At 51.5% G+C, this 25,949-nt stretch overlaps 1 protein-coding gene across 2 annotated transcripts in view; it reads right to left on the reverse strand.

Annotated features, from left to right (window-relative positions):
- Nucleotides 1-246: 246 nt before the first annotated feature.
- The window catches only part of DTNBP1 (dystrobrevin binding protein 1), a 131,193-nt gene continuing 105,490 nt past the window's right edge, over nt 247-25,949 (reverse strand). For both annotated transcript variants that reach the window (XM_082731837.1, XM_082731838.1), the window contains exons 8-10: nt 9,837-9,992; nt 1,597-1,740; nt 247-633 (exon numbers count right to left, since the gene is read on the reverse strand). In XM_082731837.1, coding sequence (XP_082587963.1) covers nt 416-633; nt 1,597-1,740; nt 9,837-9,992 — 518 coding nt within the window. In that variant the 3' untranslated portion in view covers nt 247-415. The remainder of the gene's footprint in view (nt 634-1,596; nt 1,741-9,836; nt 9,993-25,949) is intronic.

A 25,949-nucleotide genomic window follows, 5' to 3' on the forward strand; every position in this document is an offset into this window, starting at 1 on the left:
GGGCTCCTACTAAAGGAGGGGCAGCTGGTGCCCGTGACCTTGTATCCACACATGAAAGCCCAAGCTGACTGCGGCCGGATTCTGGAGGAAGCGGAGTATCCCAAGAGGGCTTCCTCCCCCGCGCTGAGCCGAGGCGGGGACGTGCGCTCCCGGCCCAGTCCTGTCTGACACGGGCTCCTCCGTGGCCCACGGGGCCCCCAGCTGCCCTCCCTGCACTGAAGGCCCGAAGGACGGATCTAGCGGGAAGCCCTTCTGCACAAACTTTATTGTCAGCTGTTCTTACAGTCCATTCCATTCCTCTCACATCATCGGCAACCGGGTAACAAGCCAAAAGCCTCCATTAAACCACCTGCCTTCACAGTGAGGATCCGCACACGGCCGCGTCTCCCTGGCCACGCCGTGGGAGCGCGCTGACCTAGGAGTCGCTGTCGTCCGTGTGTAAAGTGACGAGAGCAGTGTCCACCTCCACTACCTCCTCGTCAGACTGGACAATGGGGGACTCACCACCGTCGCCGGGGGCCGGGGCGGCCAGCTCGGTGCAGAGAGACGGCGAGGGAGGCTGCGTGGCTTGTGAATCGGCAGGAGTTGGAGCCAGAAGACTGGTCTCGTGCTGCCCGATCCCCGGTGCGGGCCCTGCGGAGTGGAGGAAATCGGCCATGACGGACGGCAACTGACAGCACGGCGGGGACAGTTCCGGGGACCCCGGGGCCGCAGAGCCAGCCTGCCGAGGGGGCTGGGAGCTGTTGGCACCAGGGGCCCCGAGCCGGGCCTTTCTACCAAGTCCAGGAAAACATGGCGCTAACCGCACCGGATGCATGTCTTGGAGGAGCATCCCGTGTCCCCTCCATGATCCCGATCCCTCCACATCCTTGGGAGTAATTCAGTAGGAACAAGGGTAAGACAAAAACTCCCTCATCTTTCAGCAGTTCTCCCGATTTGTGGAAACTAAAAAGAAGGTCTTAATTAAAGGAGTCCAAGTCACGAACAGATGGTCGAGTCCCCGGGAAGGGGGCCAGCCCTCCTGCCGTTCCCAGCGTCCCGTTGGGGACAGGCCTCGGTGCCCCGGGGACAACAGGAAGGGGGAGGGCGCTCCCTTCTGCAGAAGTCCGAGGCGGCAGCAGCGGATGGGGAGGAAGGGGGCCCTGTGGTACGGCGGCCCGAGCCGGAGGCCACAGTCCGCTGCTGGAAGGACAGGCCTTGGCTTACCAGCGCCCAAGTGCAAACAGACCCCGCCCCGTCCGGACGGACTGTCTCCCTGAGCCTGGGGACAGGGCCGGGGCCTCGGAAAATCACCTGCTGACCTTCCGTGACTTGCAGTTTGGGGACAGCAGTGCGTGGGGCACACGTGCCCACAGGGAGCCCCCATCTCCTGTCCGGGCCAGACAGCCCGACTCCAGCGGCCCTCTGAGCCCCGGTGCAGTGGAACGGCCCCTGAGGGGGCCCCAAACACAGGGAGAAGTGGGAGACCGGGCAGCCGGCAGGCCCCACAGGGTGCGCTCAGGGACTGGCACGGTCTGATCACTGTCCTCCGAGGGTTTCCCTCCGGAGGGAGAGGGTGTGTGAGTGTGACCATCTGTGCACGGTGGTCTCGCCCACCTGAGACCGGAGACAGCACCGCGTTGTCTTCGCCCCCGGAGTTCAGGAAGACGTCCAAGGCCTCCTGGTCAGATATGTCCATCAGATCCATCTGCTCCAACACGTCGATGTTCACTTCCATGGACGACATGCTGCCCATGGGCTCTGGGAAGAGAAGGGCGCGAGAGGAAGTGACGCTTCCAGTGGTGCATAACCCCCTAAAAGGGGAGCTTCAAATGCAAAGGCTAGCATTCGCAAGGTGTGAGGTATCTGCCACTCGAACCTTCTACATCACAGCAAGGACCACTCCCAGTCAGGCACTGTGACTGCCTCCCGGACCAGCCTTGGTGACTTTGGATCCCTCCGGCAGCCGCCCCAGTTTCAAAGAGCCCTCCTGCCTGCAGCCGACCCTGAACTTGATAATCCCTGCTGAAGCTCTCCTTGCCCTAACCTCTCTTGAGTCTTGGCTCTGAACCGTAGACAAGGTTTGGGCAGCTGCGGGCTGGTGAGCGGGGCCCACGAGCTCCCCGCAGTGGAAGCACAGAGAGAGGGAAGTCCAGTCGGCCCCGGGCCCCGGGGGGACGGCCGCCCCTGCTCCGGAGCCCGTGCCCACTACCTCTGTGGCTCAGAAAACTGCAAGCCCTGTGGTGTCCCCATGCCGGGCGTGACAGCGTCCGGCAGACACAAGTTCCTTCTGGATGTGGACGCAGCCTCCGCCCCACTCTCCGGGGCACCCCGGAGCCAGCGCTCGCGAGCAGGGCTGGCAGACGCGCGCGGGCAACACCCCCTCCCGTTTCGTTTGTAACGAACAGGGACTTTAATGAACTTGAATCAAAAAACAAGGGCTTATTAGACAAACATTTGAGAAAAGCCAAGTAACTTCCAGATAGGAACATGTGTCACCGGAATGGAGAACTCTGGGCAGCAGCTAAATGGAAGGGGGGTGACGGCCCGACAGTCCGCAAGCGCGCGCTAGACCGAACGGGCCCCGGAGCAGGGGAAGCGCACAGGCCCGGCGCGTCATGGCTCCAAAGCCCAGGGACGGTGGGGAGCAGCGCGGCCCGCGGGGTGAGGAGTTCACCTGCTGGAAGATCGGACCTCCCAGACCACGGGGGCAGGATCTCCCCTGTGGGAGACAGATAAAAGGAACAGTCCCCTGTCGGCGGCAGGGCAGCTGGGGGACGTCAGAAGGAAGGGGAGATGGGGCAAGGGTGGCCATAACCAGGCTGACCGCTTCTCAACAACAGAAGCCGGGAAACTGCGGAATAAGAAGTTTGGAAAGGTGAGGCGAACGTCCTCTCTAAAATTCTAGAACACTGAATGGCATTTAAGATCAAGGATCACATACGAGCTCCAGCAGACCACGCTTGCCCGTGAACTGGCATGCGGGGCCGAGGGCTGCGGAGGGCAGGTCCGGGCCACGAGGAAGCCCGTTTCGGGAAGCGTCTCGGCGTGCGAGGCCGCAGACAACCAGGAAGCTGGTCACAGGTGACAGGAGCCACGCGGGTGTGTGGGGAGCCTGTGGGGTGGGAGGCCCTGCTCCGGGGGGAGGGGGACCAGAGCATCTTGAAGCACAGTGTCGTCAATGGTCAGTGTGAGATTCCAAGAAAGAGCACATTGTTTCTGACCCTAAGTGTGACAGAGCGTACTCGAGCTTAAATGGCCCTCCCCCCTTCCCTGCAAAGTGGCAATATCCAAAGCCATGTGGACTGTGGACAAGGCCACGCAGTCCCCATGCTGTACCACAGCCCGGCTGGTCAGGGGCACTGTGCCCACTGGTCAGATGGGGGCCCTGGGGGTCCTCTTCGGCGGCCGTTGGGCTGTCAGAAGGTGAAGACCAGGCAGACGGGTATGGAGGCCTGTCCGCTTGCCTTTCTGGCTACTGGCCTTGCTTTGGCACAGTTCGGAAAGGTCCAGAAGCTCCCTTTCCTGTCTGTCCCACCCTCCTGAAGAGGGCGGGAGTAGGACTTAAGAGAAAAACCGGATTAACAAGCACTGAAACAGCACAAGAAAGATGGTAACGAAGCCACCTCTGCCAGTTATCCCAGTAAAGGCAAATGAATCAGATTTGCTGGTTGTAACAGGTTATAAGACTGAACTAAAGTCATAAAAATCTACCTATGTCTCATTCATAGGAGACACTCCTGAAACACAAGGACATTAAAAAAACATGAAAAGTTAGGAAAAATGGAAAGTAATTAAATGATTCACTTGAAGAAAGCTGACACAGTGATTTTAGTAAATAAAACACTTTAAGGGAAAGCAAAAATACTGGGGTATTTAATAGTAGTACTTAATAAAGGTTCAGTTTGCAAGGACAAGTCCAAACTGTGTGTGACAATACAATTCCGGTTACATTTGAAGAATGGCAGACAAGGAAGATCTAAGAAATCATAATCATGAGGGGGAGGAGGGCTCAGTGTACCTCTTTGGTAATTACATAACCAAATGGTATAAAATTTAGTGATAGGCAATATTTCAACAGCCCTACTTACAAACTTGTTAGAATCTTGCTCTCAAGTACACAGGAAACATGAAGACAAACTCTAAGTCTTGAATTAAAAAAAAATCCCAGGGTGCCTGGGTGGCTCAGTGGGTTAAAGCCTCTGCCTTCAGCTCAGGTCATGATCTCAGGGTCCTGGGATTGAGCCCCACGAGCCTCACGTTGGGCTCTGTCAGCAGGGAGCCTGCTTCCTCCTCTCTTCCTGCCTGCCTCTCTGCCTACTTGTGACCTCTCTGTCAAATAAATAAATTCTTAAAAAAAAAAATCCCATTCTCTGACAACCATAATGAAGTTTAGTAGAAATCAGTAACAAACGGTAACTAGAAACACCTTCACGCATTATTTAAAGCCACTTCTGAACAGCTCGCAAGTCGAACTGTAATGGAACATCTGAAAAACCCAGGAAGAAACCGTTACTTGTCAATACTTGTAGAATGCTGTTAAAAGTGGTGGACTTTAACCTCCTGAAATGTTCATAGCTTCAACTGCCTTATTCAGACAAGAATCTTGAAAACTCAGCCCAAATGGTCAACTTAAAATAGACCAAAACCCAAAGAACCACCACCTGAAAATCCCAGCGCTGGGGAAGAGAACTTCATGAAATATTCCATAGAAAACAACAAAACGAAAAGTTGGGTCTTTGAGAAAACATTTGGAAACGTGTTCCGGGTAAGACTCTAAACGCAGGGGTCCAGGGTACAAGTGAGCAGTGTGAGAGCGGCCGGAGCAAAGCTCGTCCCAGATGCTAAAGACAGACGTGCTCCGCGGACCTCGCTGTGCAAACGTGCTTGAGACAGCTGGATGGGTGCCATGGAAAATGCGCTAAAATTAGTAAGAAACCGGAAACCTCTATCAAAGGGGAAGAACGGGGAGCTCTTCCCGCAGAGAGAGGCCTGGCGCAACCCCCCCCGCCCCCCAGGCTGGGGACAGAGGAGTGAGGACAGCCGCGGGGCGCGGTGCTGCTCCCTCCGTGTAGGAACTGAACTCGGGCGGCCCACGTCTGTCCGGGCCTTTTCCCGGGCCTCGGGCCTCGGACGCTCACGTTTCTACCGCGGCACCAAGAGCCAGAAGCGCCCAGATGAGCCCCGGCGACCGCACAGCGGCAAGAGCGCACCAAGGCGCGCAGGGGTGCAGAGGGCTCGGTGGAGGCCGGCGCTCCCCGGCCGAGGCCCCAACCCTGTGGTGGGCCGTGGGGTCTGCCGGCCGGCTGCAGGCGTCTGTCTGTCTGCTAGCTGCAGGCATCCGTCTGTCCGCTAGCTGCCCTCCGTCCGCGCCCCCGCCCACCCCATGAGAGCCGGAGAGCCGGCGCTCCTGCAGGACGCGGCTGGCAGCGCTGCGGTCCCGGGCGAGCCCCGCGGGAGTACGGGTGGGGACTGGGTGAGGACATGACGCCCAGCGGCGGCGGTGGCCCAGGCCCAGGCACCGGAACGGGCCCTTCCCGCGCCACCCTCGGAAAGACCAGCCGGCACAGACCGCAGAGCCAAGCGCGACAGGGACGGCACGGAGCGCTGCGACCGGCACGCGGTGGGATGTGCCTGCAGCTCCCACCGCCGGCCCAGCTCCGCTAGTGCGTTGCAGGCGAGGAGCTCCAGCGCCAGACACAACAGGACAAACTGTCGCGGTAAAATGGACAAAGCGCTAAATTGCTAAATGAGCCTTTGTTTAAAGGCCACTCTAGGATCGCTAAGCCTCGGGTCAGGGGAAGGTGACTGCCTCAGGTCATCACCAGCAAAAGCCAATTCCAGGGGCATAAGACCATGGACCATCAAGGAAATGCAAATTAAAACCCAAATTAGAGGTCATTTCATACACACTGGCAAAAATTTCAATCTCGCTCTAGCCGGTGTGGACAAAGATGAGTGACAGGCGTGCACACAGCCAGGTGCGCTGTGAACGGACGTGCGGGTTTGGGCAGGTCACTGACCGAATCCGGGAAAAACAAGTATAAGCACATCAAATGACCCTGTAACCACGATCCTCCTCGTACGGCCTAAGGAAGCGGTTCTCAAAGTGGGGGCCCCGGGGCCAGCAGGCTCTCGCGTTCCCTCACCCCAGAGCTGGTCAGAAACACGAATTCTCAGGCCCCGTCCCCGACCTACCAGATCAGGGTGGGGCAGCCCTCGCGGTGCCCGGGAGGCCGGGAACTCTCCTCCCGTGGACCAGGACGCACGAGAATGTCCTGAACAGTGGGGTTTTTAAAACTTTCGAGAAAGCACCTGAAACAAGGAAAACCGACCACACCACGGACAGTTCCGCATAATCATTCAGTAGATCTGGAAATGATGTAAGAGCGAAAAGGAACAATCGAGGCTGAACGGGCTGCTGTGGACAGTGAGCGGGGAAGGCTGGTGGCAGAGGGGCCATGTGGGGCCCTCGGGCAGGGCCTTCGCAGGGGAGGGTGCTGCGTTCGTACTCGAGCTGGGTGCATAGCACATGGGGGTTTACGTCATTCCTTATACCTCTGCATATGTTTGGAATATTTCATAACATTTAAAAAAAATATCTGAACTAAACGTGGCAAAGTATTAAAATGTTAAATCTGGAAAACAGGAGTATGGGACATTTTCAGTTCTTTTCTGGATATTTAAAATACTTCCTAATTCAGTAAGAGCCCATAATGGATCATGGTAAATGTCCAAGTTCTAAATAAAACCCTCATGAGGAGATAAACGCATAAGCTGGTGATTGTGCTTTGAGAGACTCCTCCAATCAAGATGGTACCCTAGGGGGACACGAGAGGAATTTTAGTTTGGTGCATTTTCATCTGTTCTCTCTTCTCTAACGTTGCTAATCTTACCACCAGCCCACACACCCCCTCCTCCTCTTTCCCAAGCACTGGGTCCATCCTGGACATCCGCGGGCTGAGTCAGAGCGTCTCAGGGCACAGGGGGGCACCCCTGACCCCAGGATTCGACTCTGCTGAGTTCCGGGAGGCCCCCCAGGAGCCCGAGATCCACTGCAGGGACGCACATACAGAGCAGGGCGCCTGCTACTCGCCACCAGCTGCATCCTCAACATAGTGGCGATAAAGATGCCAGAAGCCGGTCCGGATCACCCCCACTCCTGCGCCCTGACCACACTCCGGTGGCTCCCAGGTCCCCTTGCTGCTGTTGTGGCACTCCACCTCTGTGGGTTCTCCAGCCTCACCCTGACCCAGGGCGGCCCTTTACACGGACACTTTTCTGGGTAAAACTTCCCATGCCTGGGGCACCTGGGTGGCTCAGTGGGTTAAAGCCTCTGCCTCTGGCTCAGGTCATAATCCCAGGGTCCTGGGATCAAGCCCCACATCGGGATCTCTGCTTGGCGGGGAGCCTGCTTCCTCCTCTCTCTCTGCCTGCCTCTCTGCCTACTTGTGATCTCTGTCTGCCAAATAAATAAACAAAATCTTTAAAACAAACAAACAAACAAACAAAAACTTCCCATGCCTTTGTCTTCATTAAAAACTGATGCTTTGGAAAACGTGAAGAATTCAGACTGCTATTTGTGATGTTGCCAAAGGAGTCCGAAATACCACGTTCGCTATGGACATTTCATCATCTTGACCGATTCTCCCACACGAAACCGGCCCACGTTCATCCCTGGAGACGACCGCTCCAGGACACAGGCGCGTGGGACCCGCCGGGCTGGGAAGCCCAAGGGACAGCCGGGCAGAGATGCCTGTTATCTGTGAACGTCCTTCCGGCTCTGGCTGCAGCAGAAAGCGAAAAAGCCCAAATCTTCCAATTTTCTTGGTCAGTGCTTTCAAAACCACACAAATTGGCAACATGTGCCCGACTCCATTTTTTTTTTTTTAACCTTATAAAAATGAGCCCAACACTTCTTTGGAATTTGAAGAAGGCTCTTTTTTAGGTGTCCAAAACCACACAAATTGAACTCCTTATTTTTTAACTGATGTCTGTTCAACAAGTGCTGAATGAGTCACTGTGCCGCCCAGAGGGTCCCTGTCCCCAGGGGCTCACCATCAACAGGAGGAGGGGCTTCTGAACCTGTGCTGCTTCCGCCACACCGGCCCGCTCAGCGCGCGCTCCGGGCTCCCCCTGTAAGAGGCACTTCATCTGCTCTCTGCTCCTCTGGGCCTGTAAACGTGCCGAGCGCCCAGGGCCTTGTAAGGTCTGCCGAGCCCAAGCGACTGTAGAGCTCGCTGTTCCCTTCGTAGTCCCACCTCCCGCAGGCCCTCCCGGTACAGGGGCGGCTGGTGATGCTCGAATCCGCAGGTCATGTCCGTGAGGACGTGCATGTCTGTTATGGCCTGTTTGTAACCCCAAATTCCTATGTCGTAGCCCTAACCCCCACCGCGCCGGTGTCTGCTGCGGGGGGCCTTTGGGAGGTGAATAGGCTTAGATGCGGTGGGGGTGGGGAGGGCTGGCCCCCCCTCAGGCGATCAGCGCCCTCTGAAAAGACATGCCCGAGGGGGGGCTCTGACTGCCACGTGGGGGTGCGGTGAGATGCGAGCCAGGAAGACGGCTTGGTCCCTGGGAACCGAGTCTGCCAGTGCTTTGACCTCGGACCTGAGCCTCCAGAACTGTGGGAAATAAACGCCCACAGTTTAAGGCGGCTGCGTGTGGGGGTCTGTCACAGGGGCTCACGCTAAGATGGCCTCCTTGTCACCCCAGCCCACGACAGGACCCAAACCCCTGCACCCCATGGGGGCCACTCACTCCCAGTGCCAAGCACCGGAGCAAGTGAACAGCGAGTGTATTCGGAGGAGACGGGCTGCCTGACTTTCCTAGACAAAGACGTGTCAGCTCCGTGGCCTACAACAGGCAAGAGCCACCTCCAGAGAGACAGACACTCACTGTCCAATCTGTCCGACCCACACGACCGGCCACACGACGCGGCCTTCAGCGCACTCCGAGGCGCTCAGATACAACTTTTCATCTGTTTTCTCTACAGTATTTCCCTTCCTTACTTCTGGTTTCTTTAGCCTCTCCTGGGCAGGGCACGGGGCTGGGCACAGGCCCGAAAGAGGGGAGAACAGAGTGAGGTAACAGAGTTATGTTGGGGGTGTGGTGAGGGATGGGGGAGCGAATGGAGGCTGAGGATGGACAGATTGGGGGGGGGGTCTCTGGGGTGCCAGGAGGTGCCAGGAGACAGGTGAGCAGGGGCGGCCTTGGCCGCACTCCTCTGAGGCCCCCAGGTCTTAGAGGCGGGTTGAGGGACCCCGGCCCTGACGCCTCCCCTGCCCCGCTGGTTGCCAGGGAACCATCGAGATGCAGACAAGCATAAACATTCATGCATCTCGATGTACCTCACGTAACACGTATACAGGGAAAGAATCTACGCGTGCAGCTGGGGACGGGTTAGACAGCACACTTCCTGACGGCGAAGACGCCGCTTTGGATGCGCGTCCTTTTGGAGAATTTTTGAAAACACGGGGAACGACTGCGTGCGATGCTGAGGTAAAAGCAGACACACACACGGGGTAACAGCAGCTACGTACGCAGCCTAGAAACAACCACCTGAAAACAGTTAACAGAGATTCTTCTATGCTGTAGAATTAGGGGTAATGTTTATCTTTTTTACTTTTTAAAAAACACATTTTATGGTTTCTGAGTATCTCCAGCTACAGCCAGGAACTACCAGAAGACACACAACCACAAGACATGTGGCACGACGCGCCGCCCTGAGTTTTGGGGACTCACACTGGAACGGACCCCTGGGGACTTTACCCCGCGCCCACCCGGGGGACAGGGACAGCAGCGTGACGCCGTCTCCGTGCTCCCAGGGAGGTCCCGCTGCGCGCGACCCCCCAACTTGCCTCTCCTCTCCGCTATCTGCAGGTAACCCGTGGACAGGTACTGCTCCATGTCCTGCTGGAAGGCCTCCTCGAAAAACTTCTGCCGCTCCTTCAGCTTCGCTTGCTGGGTGTGCTCCGTCTCCAGAACCTTCTGCGCGTGCTCCGCGTCCAGGTCGGCTGAGGAAACAGAGAACTCTGCGTCAGGGGCTGAGCAGGGACAGAGACAGGGAACGGGACAAATTGGACCCCCGTGAGCCTGCAAGCTGAGAGGCCGGTGCCCCCTCGGAGCTGCAGGCAGCCTCCCCTCCCCCACTCTGGGGGCCGTCCCGGGCCTTCGCCTGTGCTGTCCCCCCTCCCAGAACGACCTTCCCACCACATCTCCACTGTGTACGGAACAGCCGCTCATGTGCCAAGACCAGCCTCTCCGTGAGCCCTTCACCTGACTTGGGGGACCTGCCCCTCTGTCCTGAGGCCTCCGCGTCATGGCCCTCCAGCTTCTGAAGCTTCTAGCGACAGCCCAGCAAGTGAGATTCGGGCCACAGGGCCCACGAGCACTGGGGAGGGACAAGGACGCAGCCATGGGGGTGCGGGTCCTCTTGGCTTTGCTGCTCACCAGCCATACAACCTGCCCGATGACCACAGACTCCTGGGGCTTCACGGGGTCCATCAGGATTTGGGACAGAGACAGGAGCCCCATCGTGACATGCGACTTCAATGGCATAACGTGGAAAGAATGTCGTGACTGAGGGGCCCTTTGAGTCCAGGCCGAGCCAGGAAGAGCAGATGACAACCGTGAGTCCTACCAGCCCCAGCGGCGGCAGGTCACCGGGTCCACGCTCTCTGGGGCCTCCCTGCCCTTGGTGCCCCCACAGAGACACGGCTGACGACACCCGGGTCAGGCGAATACCATCACTCACCCTGTCCGCGGGCCACGGGTCACGAGTCCCTGCACCCCTGTGTTTTATGAGGCAGCCCCCAAGACCCCCGGCTCCCCGGGGCTCACACCCTGCAGAACCCCGGACGGTGACCGCATCCGACTTCACTGCCACGATCAGCTTCCGCCCTGCGGGCAGGCCTGTGCTGATCCCCGGACACTGTTCCCGGAGAAAGGGAAGTGGCCAGAGACAGACCCCCAGGCTGGCTGAGAAGCGCCGGGGCCAGAAGGCAAGGAGGGCAGGCGGGTGTCCAGGGTCGGAGGCGGTCCCCGGGGGCCACTGGCATGGAAGCAGGGGTCTTGCGGGAGCTGTGGCTCCGCCAACACCCTGACGGAGCGCGGAAGCGGGTTCCTCTCCGGACTCCCCGAGTGCAGACTGCGGTCGGCCTGGGAGGCGTGAGGCCTGGACGGCGGAGCCACAGACGGGGCGCGGAGACGCCTGTGCGGTTCCTTCCACCCACGAAGTGTGCCCCGCGATCTCAGGCAGCGACGTGGGAATACTCCGGACACACCCGTCGGTCCAGCCCTGGCCAAATCGGACTGGCTGAAGGATCACAGAATGACACCTTGGGTTATTTCCTTCACACAAATATTCTGCAACAACCACCTGCTGCACACACGATGCTAGAGGCGGAGTTGGGCGGAACAAACGCTTCGGCGACCTAACCGCTGAGCGAGACACAGAGGGGCCGAACACTGGAACAGACACCATTCCCCACAGTTTTCCTCTGGGGAGGGTCCCACCTTTGGGGCGTCAGAATTCCTATAACTTAAAAACAAAAATGAATCCACTTAAAAAATGGACAGAGAATCTGAAGAAACGTTTTTCCAAAGAAGACATACAGATGACCAACAGGTACACGGAAAGAGGCTCCAACGTTACTAATCATCCCAGAAATGCAAATCAAAGCCACAGTGAGAGATTCTGTCCCATCTGCTGGGTCGACGGCCACCACTGAGGAGACCAGACGACAGGTGCTGGCGAGGATGTGGAGAACGGGGCGCCCTCACGCGCTGCGGGGGGGGGGAGGCAAGCTCGTGCAGCCACTGCGGGAGACGGTATGGAAGGTCCCCACTCAAGGGAAAACTAGAACTACGCTACGGCCCAGCACTCCCTTCTGGACCACATGTCCACATGGCATGAAAACGGCGTGTGGAAAAGACCAGCGCACCCAAGCATTACTCATGGTCGCCAGGACGGGGATAACGCAAGCGTCAAGAATGAATGGATGGGGGGTGCCTGGGTGGCTCAGTGGGTTAAAGCCTCAGCCTTCGGCTCAGGTCATGATCTCGGAGTCCTGGGATCGAGCCCCACATCGGGATCCCTGCTCAGCAAGGGGACTGTTTCCCCCTCTCTCTCTCTGCCTGCCTCTCTGCCTGCTTGTGATCTCTGTCTGTCAAATGAATAAATAAATAAAATCTTTAAAAAAAAAAAAAATGAATGGGTGGGGGGTGCGTGTCCACACGCATACAATGGAATACGGCTCATTCAAAAGGAAGACGGAAATCCTGCCATGTGTGACACCATGGACAGGCCCCGAGGGCGTTATGCCGGGACAAGTCAGACAGAGAAAGACAAATACTGCAACCCACTTAGATGTGGCTCTAAAAAGACCAAACTTGCAGAGCCGGGAGAGCAGCGCGGTGGTCACCAGAGACCCGGTGGTGCGGGAAATGGCGAGAGTGGGCCAAAGGGCACAGCCTTGTAGTTAAGACGGGAGCTCGTGGAAGACACTGTGCTTACAGTCCCCGGTGCTCTATCATAAACTTCAAAGTCGCTAAGAAACTAGATCCTAAATGTTCTCACCACAAAAAAGAAATGAGAGTTTTGCGATGGCGGTGTTGGCAAATGCTTCAGCGGTAATTCAGAGGTAACACACTGCGAGGTGTACTTGCCTGGAATCAACACGTGCACCTTAAACAGACACAATGTTATCTGTCCGTTATATACCAACAGAAATCCTGAGGGTGTTATCAAGGGACTTTTTTTTTTTTTTTTTTTTTTAAAGTAGGCTCCAAGGGCGCCTGGGTGGGTCAGTGGGTTAAAGCCTCTGCCTTCAGCTCAGGTCATGATCTCAGGGTCCTGGGTTCAAGTCCTGCATCGGGCTCTCTGCTCAGCAGGGAGCCTGCTTCCCCCCTCTCTCTGCCTGCCTCTCTGCCTACTTGTGATCTCTGTCAAATAAATAAATAAAATCTTAAAAAAAAAAAAAAGAAAAAGAAAAAAAAGCAGGCTCCATGCCCAGTGTGGAACTCCCGACCCCGAGATCAAGACGTGAGCTGAGACCGAGAGCTGGATGCCCCAGCAACAGAGCCCCCTCCAAGCACCCCTGCAATGATTTTATTTATTTTTAAAGATTTTATTTATTTATTTGATACAGGGGCAGGGGAGAGAAAACACTAGCAGGGGGAACGGCAGGCAGAGGGAGAGGGAGAAGCAGGCTCCCTTTTGAGCAAGGAGCCCAATCTGGGGCTCGATCCCACAACCCTGGGATCATGACCTGAGCCCACACCAGCGGCCTAACCAACTGAGCCACCCAGGTGCCTGCCCCCAGCAGTGGTTTTTAACAACAAAAAAATATACAGAACTTACAGTGAACGGTCTACGAGGCCCACTATGCTTTGCCCTAATCAAGTTGCCTCACCACCTCCACTGATAGCCACCACCACATTTCACAAATGCTGGGAATATCATAATCCTATATGCATGACATACCTTAAAAACTCAGTAATGGAGTTTGTTTTTTTAAAGATTTTTATTTGGAAATTAAGATATTATTTTATTTATCTTGGAAGCAAGAGAGAGAGAGAGAGCATGAGTGGGGTGAGGGGCAGAGGGAGAAACGGGCTTCCCGCTGGGCAGAGAGCCCGATGTGGGACTCGATCCCAGGACCCGGGGATCATGTCCTGAGCCGAAGGCAGATGCTTAACTGATCAAGCCCCCCAGGCGCCCCAATGAAATATGGTTTTAATCCCAAATCAGTTACAGTCTCCAGGACTTAGAATATTCTGGGCGTTTTTCTTGTATTCTCTCCTACATCTAAGCAAGGAATCTAGAAACTAGCATTAACTGAGCAACACCAACAGAAAGGAAATCTTCCCGACTTCATATAATTACAGGTATTGGCCCTACAAAGCGCCACTGTTTACACTCTTAAAATCACTGTATTTCCACGTCCCCATCTCATAGGTCCGTTTATAGGGAGCCAGTGTGGAAGGAGCGCAGGTCTGGACTCAGTCCAGGTCGGGTGCGCAGACACCCCTGAGGCTACTTCCTGCAGACCCTGCAGGCTCCCCTGCCCGCACCTCTCTCCATTTTTCTGCTCAGGGTGCTCTTGGGAGTCAACCAACGGGTGACGGACGTCAGTGTATCAATGCTCCAACGTCCCATGCTTTGGACGGGCAGCTCCAGGAAGCATTCTGAACACTTCTCGGAGATCCTGGGGGACTCAGCCCCTGGGCTTTGCTGTCCACTTGCACAAGGCTTCCCTGTCTTGGCTTTTCCTCCGAGCTCAGGCTCTGCGTCCTCACTCCTGCTCTCCGGGATCGCCTCCCACAGAAACGACCAGGCCCGGCTTCCAGAGAAACCCACGTTAGCCCAGCCAGGGCGAGCGGTCATGTAACCCTCTGCGCGTCCACGTCCTCCTCCGTACGAGGAAGGTAAAAACACTTACTCGGTAAGGAGTTGGAGGGCTCAGTGAAGGACGGGATGGGAATCACCGAGCACACAGCACCGACCGACAGTGACTCCTCCTGCCAGCGCCATTTGAGACGGTGGCCTCTAGAGCAGGAATATTATGAAAAGGACACCTGAGCCATCACCACGCGCCAGGACGTGTGCGACACTGAGAATCACGCCAGCCCTCTCAGCCGCACTCGGGCACTGGGGCATCAGTCCCCTTCCAGGGGCTTCAGTAGGTGTGTGCGGGACTGAGCGGACTCCAAGAGGGGAGGGAGGGGCCTGCGGAGGGTGTGTCTCTGTTTGTGTCACTACGGCCGACAACCCCACTGCCCAAACGCCTCCTGGCTGCCGCGTGTTTTGGAGTAGGTCAACCGGGACAGAGGAGAGACGCGTCAAGCAAAGTTAAATTCATCTTAAAAAAAATAATTCCGGGGCGCCTGGGTGGCTCAGTGGGTTAAAGCCTCTGCCTTTGGCTCAGGTCATGATCCCAGGATACTGGGATCAAGCCCCGCATCGGGCTCTCTGCTCAGCAGGGAACCTGCTTCCCCCTCTCTCTCTGCCTGCCCCTCTGCCTGCTTGTGATCTCTGTCAAATGAATAAATAAACTCTTTAAAAAAATAAGTAAAAATAAAAAAACAATTCCAGAATAAGCAGGTCAGAAACAGAGATCAATGTAGAAATCATCAAAGGGGTTTTCACGAAAGAACACCTTGTGTTAATCGAATTAAGACTTTCTATAGACAGTTGTACAAGCTTGAAAACATTCATTCTTCTTAACACTTCTGCTTCAGAAGTTCAATTCTCTTTTGCTTCTAAATTCTAAGTCCTATGGGTTTGTTTTTTTTTTTAAAGATTTTATTTATTTATTCATGAGAGACAGAGAGACGAGCAGAGGCAAAGGGAGAAGCAGGCTTCCCACTAAGCAGGGAGCCCAATACTGAGCTCGATCCTAGGACTCTTGGACCATGACCGGAGCCGAACGCAGACATGGAACGACTGAACCACCCAGACGGCCAGTCCTATGGTTTTTTTATCTTAGGTTTTCTATACTGGAATGAAATCCAGTCACGTGTCATCCTTCAAAAAGCAGGGGTGGATCACGGAATTTAAAATGCCTTAAAGGAAAGGAAGAAGATCACTGTTTTTGGTTTTCAAGCATGTGACCTAGTCGTTCTGGAAAAACTGGCGACTGCCTGATGTCGGCTTGTCCCTGACTTCCGAGCTGACCGCGTGGTGACGGTCGCTGAGCAGCACGGCCACCCGAACCGGCTCTGCAGTCAGGGGGACGGTGAAAAAGCACAGGGCGGATGGCAGACACAGCCGAATGGCTCAGCCTTGCAGAAGCTGCACCGCGGCCCGGGGCCTGAGCGAGAAGGTTCTAGAGCCTTGGACAGCCCCACGGTCAGCCAGCTCTCGCCGCCGGGCAGCCGCATCTGGGCTACTGCCACCGTGGGAGGCCGTCTGCGGGAGGATTTCAGATCTAGGGGTTTCACAGCATCCAGATTTTAGAATGACTGTGGGAAAATCTTAAATTTTCTACACAGAAAAATGACCCCTTGTTCGTGCTTGAGAGGTCATTCATTATACTGGGAAAAGACAAATACAAAGATTTTAAAAAGAGCTTCCACATACGACCTTAAGGTTAAAAAGAAAAAAAAGAACGACGCGTACACAAGCAGCACTAGCTCTCTTGCTGGAAGGCCGGAGCGGTCACCAGCACGTCACCAGCCAGCTCTGCGCCCCCACGGTCGGCCCCGCTTCCTGTGACTGCCACGTCCCCTCCAGATGACACTTTCTCACAACAACAAACTGGTATCAGCAATTCTCAGCTGCAGGTTTGGTTGGGCCGTAAGAGTGGCGGGGCAGGTGTGTATGTGCATCCACTGAGCTCCTTCCTGGACCGTGTCCCGCCTGCGCCTGCGCCTGCGCACAGAGCTGGGGGCACTGACCGACGACAGGTGTGGAGGGCGGAGACGGCCCCCATGCCTCCGGGGAGCCAAGAAAGGAGAAACCTATCGGGCAGAGTTGGCCATAATCTCGTGAATCCCAAAATGTCAGAAGAGAAACAGGGAAATTTCTTAAGTATGAGAGTTAAGAAAAATGCTGGTAATCTCCATATATCATTTAAATATCGAGAACATTTTTCATTCGAGCTAAACAACCAAGAATAAAAATAAATTTAAAATCTAAAAGATATTTACAATTCAGATGTTTTTAGACGGTGAGAATGTAAGAATTCTGTGCTAGTCAAGTGCCTGTGGCAGGATCCAGGCAGATCACGTGACATCTCTGTACATGTCTAAACACCATCAGGTAAGCAGGGGCGCCTGTGGGGCTCCGACGGTTAAGCCTCCAACTCGATCTCAGCTCACATCTTGATCTCAGGGTCATGAGTTCAAGTCCCACACTGGGCTCCACGATGGGTGTGGAGGCTACTGTTTTGTTTTAAAGGTAAACACATCTCTTTCCTGACGGTTTTTAATTAGAAACTTAAGGGCTGACAGACTGTCAAAGCACATGACCACTAAAGACCACACTAAATTCTATCCGTATGACAGAATTTAAACTCTGGGACTAATGTTTTTCATGCTTCTAATTATTAGCATTTATTTAATAGGTCTTTATGGCTGCATGAATCATGCATGTACATTGTGGAAAATTTTTAAATTTTTAAAAAGCACAAATAATAAGGTGAAAATCCCTCTTAAGTAGCAATGAAGAGGTGACCACTGCTGGCATCTGGCGTCCATGCATCAGATTTTCTGTTGTCCTATTAGGTTGAACTCTACAAAACTGCAACATCTGATCCCCCACCCCCCTCTTTTTCCTCCGGTGCCACTAACATAGTTGTTGAACTCTGTACTTCTAAGTAGTCCCAAGTTCATGCAATGTTGTCAAAAACAGGGTATCCAGGGCGGCCCCACACACCCCCCTACCAAACCTCCACCAATGTGAACATTTTAGTTAATTATGGTCTAACATCAAAACCAAAATAAATGACATTGGTACAACCCCCAGAGGTCATTCCAATTTCATCATTCATTCCCTCGAGTGTGTGAGCATGTGCGTGTGGGGGCAGCTCTATGCAGTCCTATCCCACGTACAGTCTTACACAACAAACCACAATCAAGACACCCAGCTGTGCCAAACCCCCAAGGCCCCCTCATGTTACCTCTTGTGACCACACCCTTCCCCCCCAACCAGGAATCTGGTCTCCAAATCTATTAATTATGTCGCTTCACAAATGTTACAGAATGGAATTATGCAGGATATATCCTTTTGGGACTGGCTTTTTTTCACTCAGCATAATTTCCTGGAGGTTCATCCCAGCTGGTGCACATGCGGATAATTTGTTTTTATTGCTGAGTCCACGGTCTGGATGGACCACGGCTTAACCGTTCACTCATGGAAGGACAGCTGAGTTGTTTCCCAATTGGACTCCTACGATAAAGCTGCTACGAACATTTGTGTACCAATTCTTGGATGAAAATAGGTAATTTCTGAGATTAATGCCATGAACACAATGGCTGAGTCATAAGGTATGTCATAAGGTATGTGCCCGGTTTTTGTTCTTTTTTTTTTTTTTTTTTTTTTAGTTTTGAAAGAAACTGCCAAACTCTTCCGCAGTGGCTGCTCTACATTCTAGCCCTGCCATCAGCGTATCCGTGCCCTCGCCAGCACGGTGAGACCTTCCGACTGTAATGCAGGAAATCTGCATTACAGATTTCCTCCTCCTCCCCAGAGTTTGTGTCTATTAGAAACAACTCTGGGCTTCCTCTTATTTTCAGTAATTCCTATTTTTCTGAAGGTCCTTTTAGTTCCCTGAGATATTTCTTCCCTCTGTCCTCCCCACTTTACTTTTCATTTGGACTTAACAAATATTTAATTTTGGAAAAATTCTGTTCAGAAACTCAGGACTCAAATGAAGGCAAAATATATAAGATTTCTCTCCAGTGTTAAAACCCACGTAGTTTTTTGGCCTTTTTTTTTTTTAACTAGTTAGCAGTAAATTAGTTTTCAAAATAACGTATACTAGCTTGTAAGTTTTCAAAATAAGGCATAATCAACCATGTTTAAAGTCTGCCAGCCTCCTGCCCCAAACGTAAAAAAAGTGAATACAGATTGTCTTAACTAGATCGAAAACAGACTTTTAAACTAATGGTTTCCTGGAACTGGGGTTTTTATACGTCCATTTAAAAAATGTCAAATTCTGCACCTAACATTTCTACATTTTTAACAGTTTTCTTCTGGCCTTCATCAACAATTAGTTGTTGAGACAGACTTGTAAGTATGGTAAACCATACATTATTTCTACAAAAGCTATGAAGTAGTAAAGAGCCCTTATTCCTCAGGATTGGTATTTTTAAGGAGATTTTCTGTGCATGGAGAGTTACCAAAATTTTTCAAGAAAGTTAAATGACTTTTTAAGAGAACTTCCCCTCACCTCTGACACACACCTGCGCATGCGTAAGCACACACACACACACACACACACACACACACACTCCCCTCACACACATTTATAGGGAACCACAATTTTTTTCACATGCAGTTAAGAAAGGATGCTCCTTACCTACAGTACAGGAGTGTTGCAAAATGGCAGGTTTTGCAGACAGAATAACTAACTTTCGGACAACAAAGTGCTCCTTGCAAGCCCTGAGAAGGCTTTCCAAAGCTCGGTCCTCCGGGACAGCTTCTGGAGCAGCTGTTTCCTAAACTCATGTCACCGGAAACAAACACAAGTCCACTATCTAAACTTCAGGCACATTTTACAATTTCTACCAACCGCCCTGAAGGAAATGACCACTATCCAGAGTATGAGTAAAGCAGCGAGTTTTGTGTGCACAAGGTCTGCTGAAAACCGTGGGGCAGAAGCGCTCAGAAAAGGCAGCTTGCTGTCCTTCATGGGAGGGACAAGGCACTCAGAAGCTGCCCCCAACCCCCGTGCAGCTGTGAGCCTCTGGGCCCCCCTCCCATTCACCCCTCCAGGCCCAGGGCTTCCTGTCAGTGAAAATGGGGTTGGGGGGGGCAGGGTTCAATGTCTTCCATAAGGAGCTAATGTCCAATTCTAAATACCACGCTTCTATTTTTACTTGCAAAATGGTGACGGGGGCAGGAAGAGGCAATCCTAAATCCTGTGTCCTTTTTGGTAAAATTATATGAAAACCAGATTAGCAATAAGAAATGTCGAGAAAATTAGCTTCAACTAGTGACATGTCGAGAAAATTAGCTTCAACTAGTAACAAAAACCTGGTGGTATTTCTGCATTCATTTTCCTGCTTAAACAATGACTAGAACCCAAAAGCTTCAGATTAATGGACAAGTGAGCAGTGCAGTCTGCAGCCAGAGGCTCTGTGAGTTATTAACCTGTTGGGACAGCCACAGGCTTGGGGGCAAGGGTGGGGGAGGCTGCTAGGAGAGCTTCTTGGCCTGAATATGAGCGCTGGGAGCGCCCAGCCTGTGGCATTTCCTGCAGGGGACCAACAAAGGACCTGATGGCCAAGATGAGTCACCATACAAGGCAGTGGTTCGATGCCATTTTAAAGTGCTATCATTCTGGGATATGTAGACAAAAGATACCTTTTACACAAACAGTACATAAAAATGATAAAATAGCAAGCCTATATCATGATAGCCTATTCCTTGGATGATTTCCAATTTTTTTCTTCTAAGACTGAGAAAAAAAAAACCAAACCCCAGTCTCGAAGCTTTGTGTTAGACATATTTGGACAAGAGCTTGATTACCTAGAATTTTTAAGTCAGATCTGACACTTTCCTGAATTTTACTTAGGGTACTGACCTACTTAATAAAAATTATTGGGGTGGGGGGGCATTAGATCTTTAGAGGAATCATTTCCAATTCCGAAGGTATTTTTCTGTTACTACACGAAAGACTATAAAAAGCAGAAACCAGCTGCTTACGTCTAAACGTGGAAATCAGCTATTCCAGAGCTCGTTCACATAGGTTATGGAGATGGTGGGCCAGGGGTTCTCAACCTTTCGTGGCATCAAAATCAACTTGAGGGCTGGTGAACACAGAGATTGCTGGGCCCCATGTCCAGAATTTCTCATTCAGTAATTGCTGGGCCAGAGACTCCGCATTTCTAACCAATTCCTACACGATGCTGATGCTGCCGGTCTGAGGACCAGACTTCGGGAGCCGCTACTCTAGGTGAACTGTATCTGTTCTTCCACTTTGTTCAATTTCTTACTTTGTGCAAATATTTATACAATGGAAACAAAAATACATGACGGGGAAGCTGCCAAACTTCAGGGAAATGACAGAAACGTCATCTCTTGATGCTTTTCAAACTCTCTGGTGTATCATCTACAAAGGAAAATCTCCAGCAGCAACTGAAATGCAGAGTCATAAACCAGTGTGACCTATGGTCATCTTTACTGGTGAGAGACAAGTACTTTCGGGGCAGGAGTCCCTCTGGAGCAGCTCGATCTTATTCTGTGGAACCCCCTTCCAGCCCCTGCTCAGTGGCCTGGCAGCTTCGTACAGCAAGAAACAAAAATGTGACCAGATCCCGTCAGTCCGTCAGTCTCCTGGATTTCAGGCTACAAAGACCGGTGTAAGTGAGTCTCTCCCCACCCCCCTTTCCCTTTCCTAAAATTGGATTAGCAGAAGAAAGTATTTGTGGACCTGGATCCTTGGGTATAGCAACGTCAGTAACGATGCACTGTAAGCACCCTTAGTTTCTACTGACCCGTTTGCTCCCAGAGATGGTCACAGGCTCTATCCGTCGTGTTGTCGGTCACGAGGAGGAGAAGCACAGGGCCCGACGCAGGCACAGGCTCTGCGAGCCTGCTGTCCTAGCTCGTCTCACAGACGGGGCAGTTCACAGTTCTCACCAGCCTGGTGCCTGTTTAGACAGACATTGCCAGGAGGTAAAGGCTTTTGCTAAGGGACATCTTCGGCACCAAGCCCGTGTAACTAGTGGGCAGCAGCTGAGCACTTGAACGCTCTCAGAGAGCTGACCACCTAATGGAAAATCCCTGTGACAGCACAAGTTGGTTACAAAATAGGTTTTTGTGACACTAGGTCACCAAGCAACCTAGAGAAAATTTCTTTGCAATGAGGTACACGGTAAAATACCACATGATCTCTGACCCAGTGGCATATCCCTCTTACGAATCGGTACTGGCTCTGGGAGACCCAAGGCATAGCTAAAGCTCTTAGCGTGTATACAAGAAGACTGGCTGCAGTTTTCCTTTTGTTGTGTTATGCATCTTCAAAGCTTGGCTTCACCACTAGTGAGAACATTCACTCAGGTCTCTGCCAACCAGAGATGCGGGTACCAGTGTGGTACAGCCAAACAGCCGCTGAGCAGCAGCAGCATTCTCTCTGTCTCTGTCTGCTCTAAGGGGAACCTGTCATAAAGGGTCCCGGTCCATAAGGGGCCTTTGCGGTCTCAACCTTCACTGTCACTAATTAGGCTGGCAGAAATGTGGATTGCACCTCACCTGTGGCTAGATCTTTCTCAAGCGAATGCTTTGGCTGTTGGGCATCTTTTGTGCCCCCCCAACCGCAAATCTTAGGATTATCTGTTGTAGCTCTATGAAAAATGCCATTAGCGTTTCATAAGGATCACAATGAATCTTTAGATGGCCTTAGGTAGTATGTCCACTTTAACAGTATTAATTCTCCCAATCCATGAATATGGTATATCACCATTTGTGTCATCTTCAATTTCTTTCATTAATGTCTTGTAGTTTTCAGAGTACAGGTTTTTCACCTCCTTGGTTGAATTCATCTCTAGGCATCTTATTCTTTTTGATGCCGTTATGAATGGGACTGTTGTCTTAATTTCTTGTTCTTATGTACAGAAATGCAACAGATTTATATATATATTAATGTTGTACACTACAACTTGATTGAATTCTTTTCGTAGTTCTAAAAATTTTTTGATGGAGTAGAGTCTGTTTTTGCAGCACTTAATCCATTTACATTTAAAGTAATTATTAACAGGTATGTGCTTACAGCCATTTTGCTGATTGTGTTCTGGTTGTTTCTGTACTTCCTCTCTTGCTCTCTTCCCTTGTGACTTGGTGATTTTCCTTAGTGTTGTGTTGTACTCCTTTCTCTTTATTTTTTTGTGTATCTATTATAGGTTTTTGGTTTGTGGTTCATGAGGTTCCTGTATAACATCCTATGTACACAGCAGGCTATTTTAAGTTAGTGGTCGCTTAAGTTTTGACATAGTCTAAAATGACTACATTCCCTCCCTGCTTCCCCAGCTGATGTTTTAAGTTTTGGAGATATTTTACATCTTATTTTGTGAATTGATGATTATTACTTTTGTCTCTTAAAAGTCATACTAGTTACATAGGTGGTTGATCTATTACCTTTACTATATGTTCACTGTTACCAGTGAGAATTTTTCTTTTATAATATTCTTATTTCTAATGATGGTCATTTCTTCTCTATTTTAAAAAGGCCCATTTTGCACCTACTCTGGAAAACAGTATAGAGATCCTGCAAAAGTTAAAAATAAATAGAACTATTCTATGATCCAGGGACCACACTACTAGGTATTTACCCAAATAATACAAAAATACGAATTCGAAAGGATACATGCAACCTGAAGTATACATAGCTGCATTCTCTACAATAGTCACATTATGGAAACAGCCCAAGTGTCCTAAACTGATGAATAGATAAAGAAGAGATGGTACATATATAAAACACACACACACACACACACAACATGGAATATTACTCAGCCACATAAAAGAATGAACTCATGCCATTTGCAACAACATGGATGGAGCTAGAGAACATTAGCCTAAGTAAAATAAGTCAGTCAGAAAAAAGCAAAGATCATATGATTTCACTCATATGTGGAACTTAAGAAACAGAGAGCAAGGGCACCTGGGTGGCTCAGTCAGTTAAGTGTCTGCCTTTGGCACAGGTCTTGATCCCCAGGTCCTGGGATTGAGTCTCATGTTGGATTCCTTGGTCAACAGGGAACCTGCTTCTCCCTCTCCCCACGGCTCCCCTTGTTTGTGTGCTCACACTCTCTCTGTCAAATAAATAAATAGAATCTTTTAAAAAAAGGGGGGGGGGGAGAAAAGAAACAAAGAGCAAAGGGAAAAAAAAAAGAGAGAGAGAGGCAAACCAAGAAACAGATTCTGAAATATAAACCAAACTGATGGTCACCAGAAGGGAGGTGGGTGAGGGGATATGCTGAAAAGGTGACACGGATTAAGGAGCACCCTTGTGATGAGCACTGGGTGATGTAGGGCAGTGCTGATCACTATATGGGAAACCTAAAACTGATATTACACTGGATGTTCACTAAGTGGAATTTAAATTAAAACTTTAAAAAAATAAAGAATTCCCTTTAATTTTCTTGCAAGGCCACTTAGTGGTGATGAACTCCTTCATGTCTTGTCTTGTCTGGGAAACCCCTATCTCTCCTTCAATACTGAGTGGTAACCTTGCCAGGTAGAGTATCTTGGTTCTAAGTGCTTTCTTTCAGCACTCTGAATATATGATGCCATTCCCTTCAAATCTGCAAAGTTTCTGCTGGACATCAGCTGACCATCTTACGGGGTCGTGAGGAGATTCCCTGGTATGCAACTAATTGTTTTTCTCTTATTATTTTTTTTTAAAGTAGGCTCCACGCCCAGCTTGAATTCACAACCCTGAGATCAAGACCTGAGCTGAGATCAAGAGTTGGAGGCTTAACCAACTGAGCCACCCAGGTGCCCCTCTCCTATTGCTTTTAAGATTCTTTCTTTGTCTTTTACTTTTGACATTTTGATTATGTCTTCCTATGAGTCTCTTTGGCTTCATCTTATCTGGAATTCTCTGTACTTCCTGGACTTGAGTGTCTGTTTCCTTCACCAGGATAGGAAAGGGTTCAGCCATTACTTCTTCAGATAGGTTTTCTGTCCCTTTCTCTCTCTCTTCTCCCTCTGGGACCTCTATAATGTAAATGTTACTATGCTTGATGTAGTCCCAGAGGTCTCTTAAACCTTTCTCATCTTTTTGATTCTTCTTACTTTTTGCTGTTCCAGTTGGTTGATTTCCACTGCCTTGTCTTCCACATCACTGACCTGTTCTTCCGCATCATCTGCTCTGCTGTGGAGCACCCCCCGTGTATTTTTCATTTCAGTTACTGTATGTATTCTTTGACTCTGGGTGGTTACTTTTTAAAGTTTTTACTTCTTTGTTGAAGTTTGCGTTGTGTTCATCCATTCTTCTCCTGAGTCTGATGAGCAACTTTATGACCATTACTTTGAATTCTTTACTTGGTATGTTGTTGATCTGTTTCATTTACCTCTTTTTCTGAGGTTTAGCTGTGTTCTTTCATTTGGAATATATTCCTCTGTCTTCCTCCTTTTGCCTCTCTGCACTTGTTTCTATATCTTAGGTTTGTCAGTTGAGTCTCTCAGTCTAGAAGGATGGCTTCATGTAGGTATCTTCTGAAGCCCAGCAGTGCAAACTTCCCCCAGTTACCTGCACCCCTGGGTGCTCCAAGCGTGTCCTCTGTGTGGGCTGCATGTGCCCACCTACTGTGGCCGGGCTACAATTGGTGCAGATCTGCTGGTGTGCATGCTTCCCCCGGCACAGCTGTCTGCAAGGCCTGGGTGAGCTGGTGTGTGGACTCGGTCCTCGGTGCAGCTCTGCAAGGTCTGTTGCAACTGCTGTAAACATTCTAGTGTGTGGGGGCTGGTCCCCTGGGGTGGGGGCTGATAGGGGTGGCACCAGTCTTGGGCTAGGCTACCTGCTGGGTGTGGTAGTGTCAGGGGCCATTGGGAGGGGCACTGGCCAGGGTGCGCAGGTTGGGAAGGGCAAGTCCACAGGGGAGCCCCAGGACAGGGCAAGCAGTACTAGCTCGGTAGATGGAGGGTATCAGAAATGGTCCCCACGAGCACCCAGCCAGCCATCTAGAAGTGAAAAAAATAAAAGCACCGGCCAGCACTTCCACCCCTAGAGAAAGTTCCAAAGATCCCTGCCCTTCCTGCACATGCTCTGAACTAGTCAGTGAATCTTCTTCATCTGGAACCGAGGCGAATTTCAAAGTGCTGCCTCCATGCTGGGTTGGAGAAGGAGGGAGGCTACACCTGTGGCCTTTAGCAGTGATGTCTGTTCCCCATAGGTCTCCGTCTCTCCCAGAATTAAGCGCGCTGGTTTTCAAAGCCAGACATTGTGTAGGCTTGTCTTCCTGGCTGTGTGGGTAAGTCCGGTGTGGGGCCGGGACCCTCCAGTCCTCAGGGAGGGCCTCTGGGGTTGTGACAGCCCTCCTGATTGTGGGTCACTGGGCTCAAGGTGTGGGTCTTGACTAAACTGTGTCTCCATCCGTCCTACCTGCCTCGATGGGGCTTTTTCTTTATAATCTTAGTTGGGGAAAATCTGCTGGGCTTGTCTTCGGGTCATGCTTAGCCCCAGCTGTGGCACCTGTAGTTATTTTGGCAGGTCTGAGGCAGGTGGCGAGCCGAGGGACTTTCTACTCTACCACCTTGATTCTGCCCTGCTTTAGACTTTGAATATCACTGACGAATATGC

This window comes from Mustela nivalis, assembly GCF_964662115.1.
Source record: "Mustela nivalis genome assembly, chromosome: 5".
Lineage (NCBI taxonomy): Eukaryota > Metazoa > Chordata > Mammalia > Carnivora > Mustelidae > Mustela > Mustela nivalis.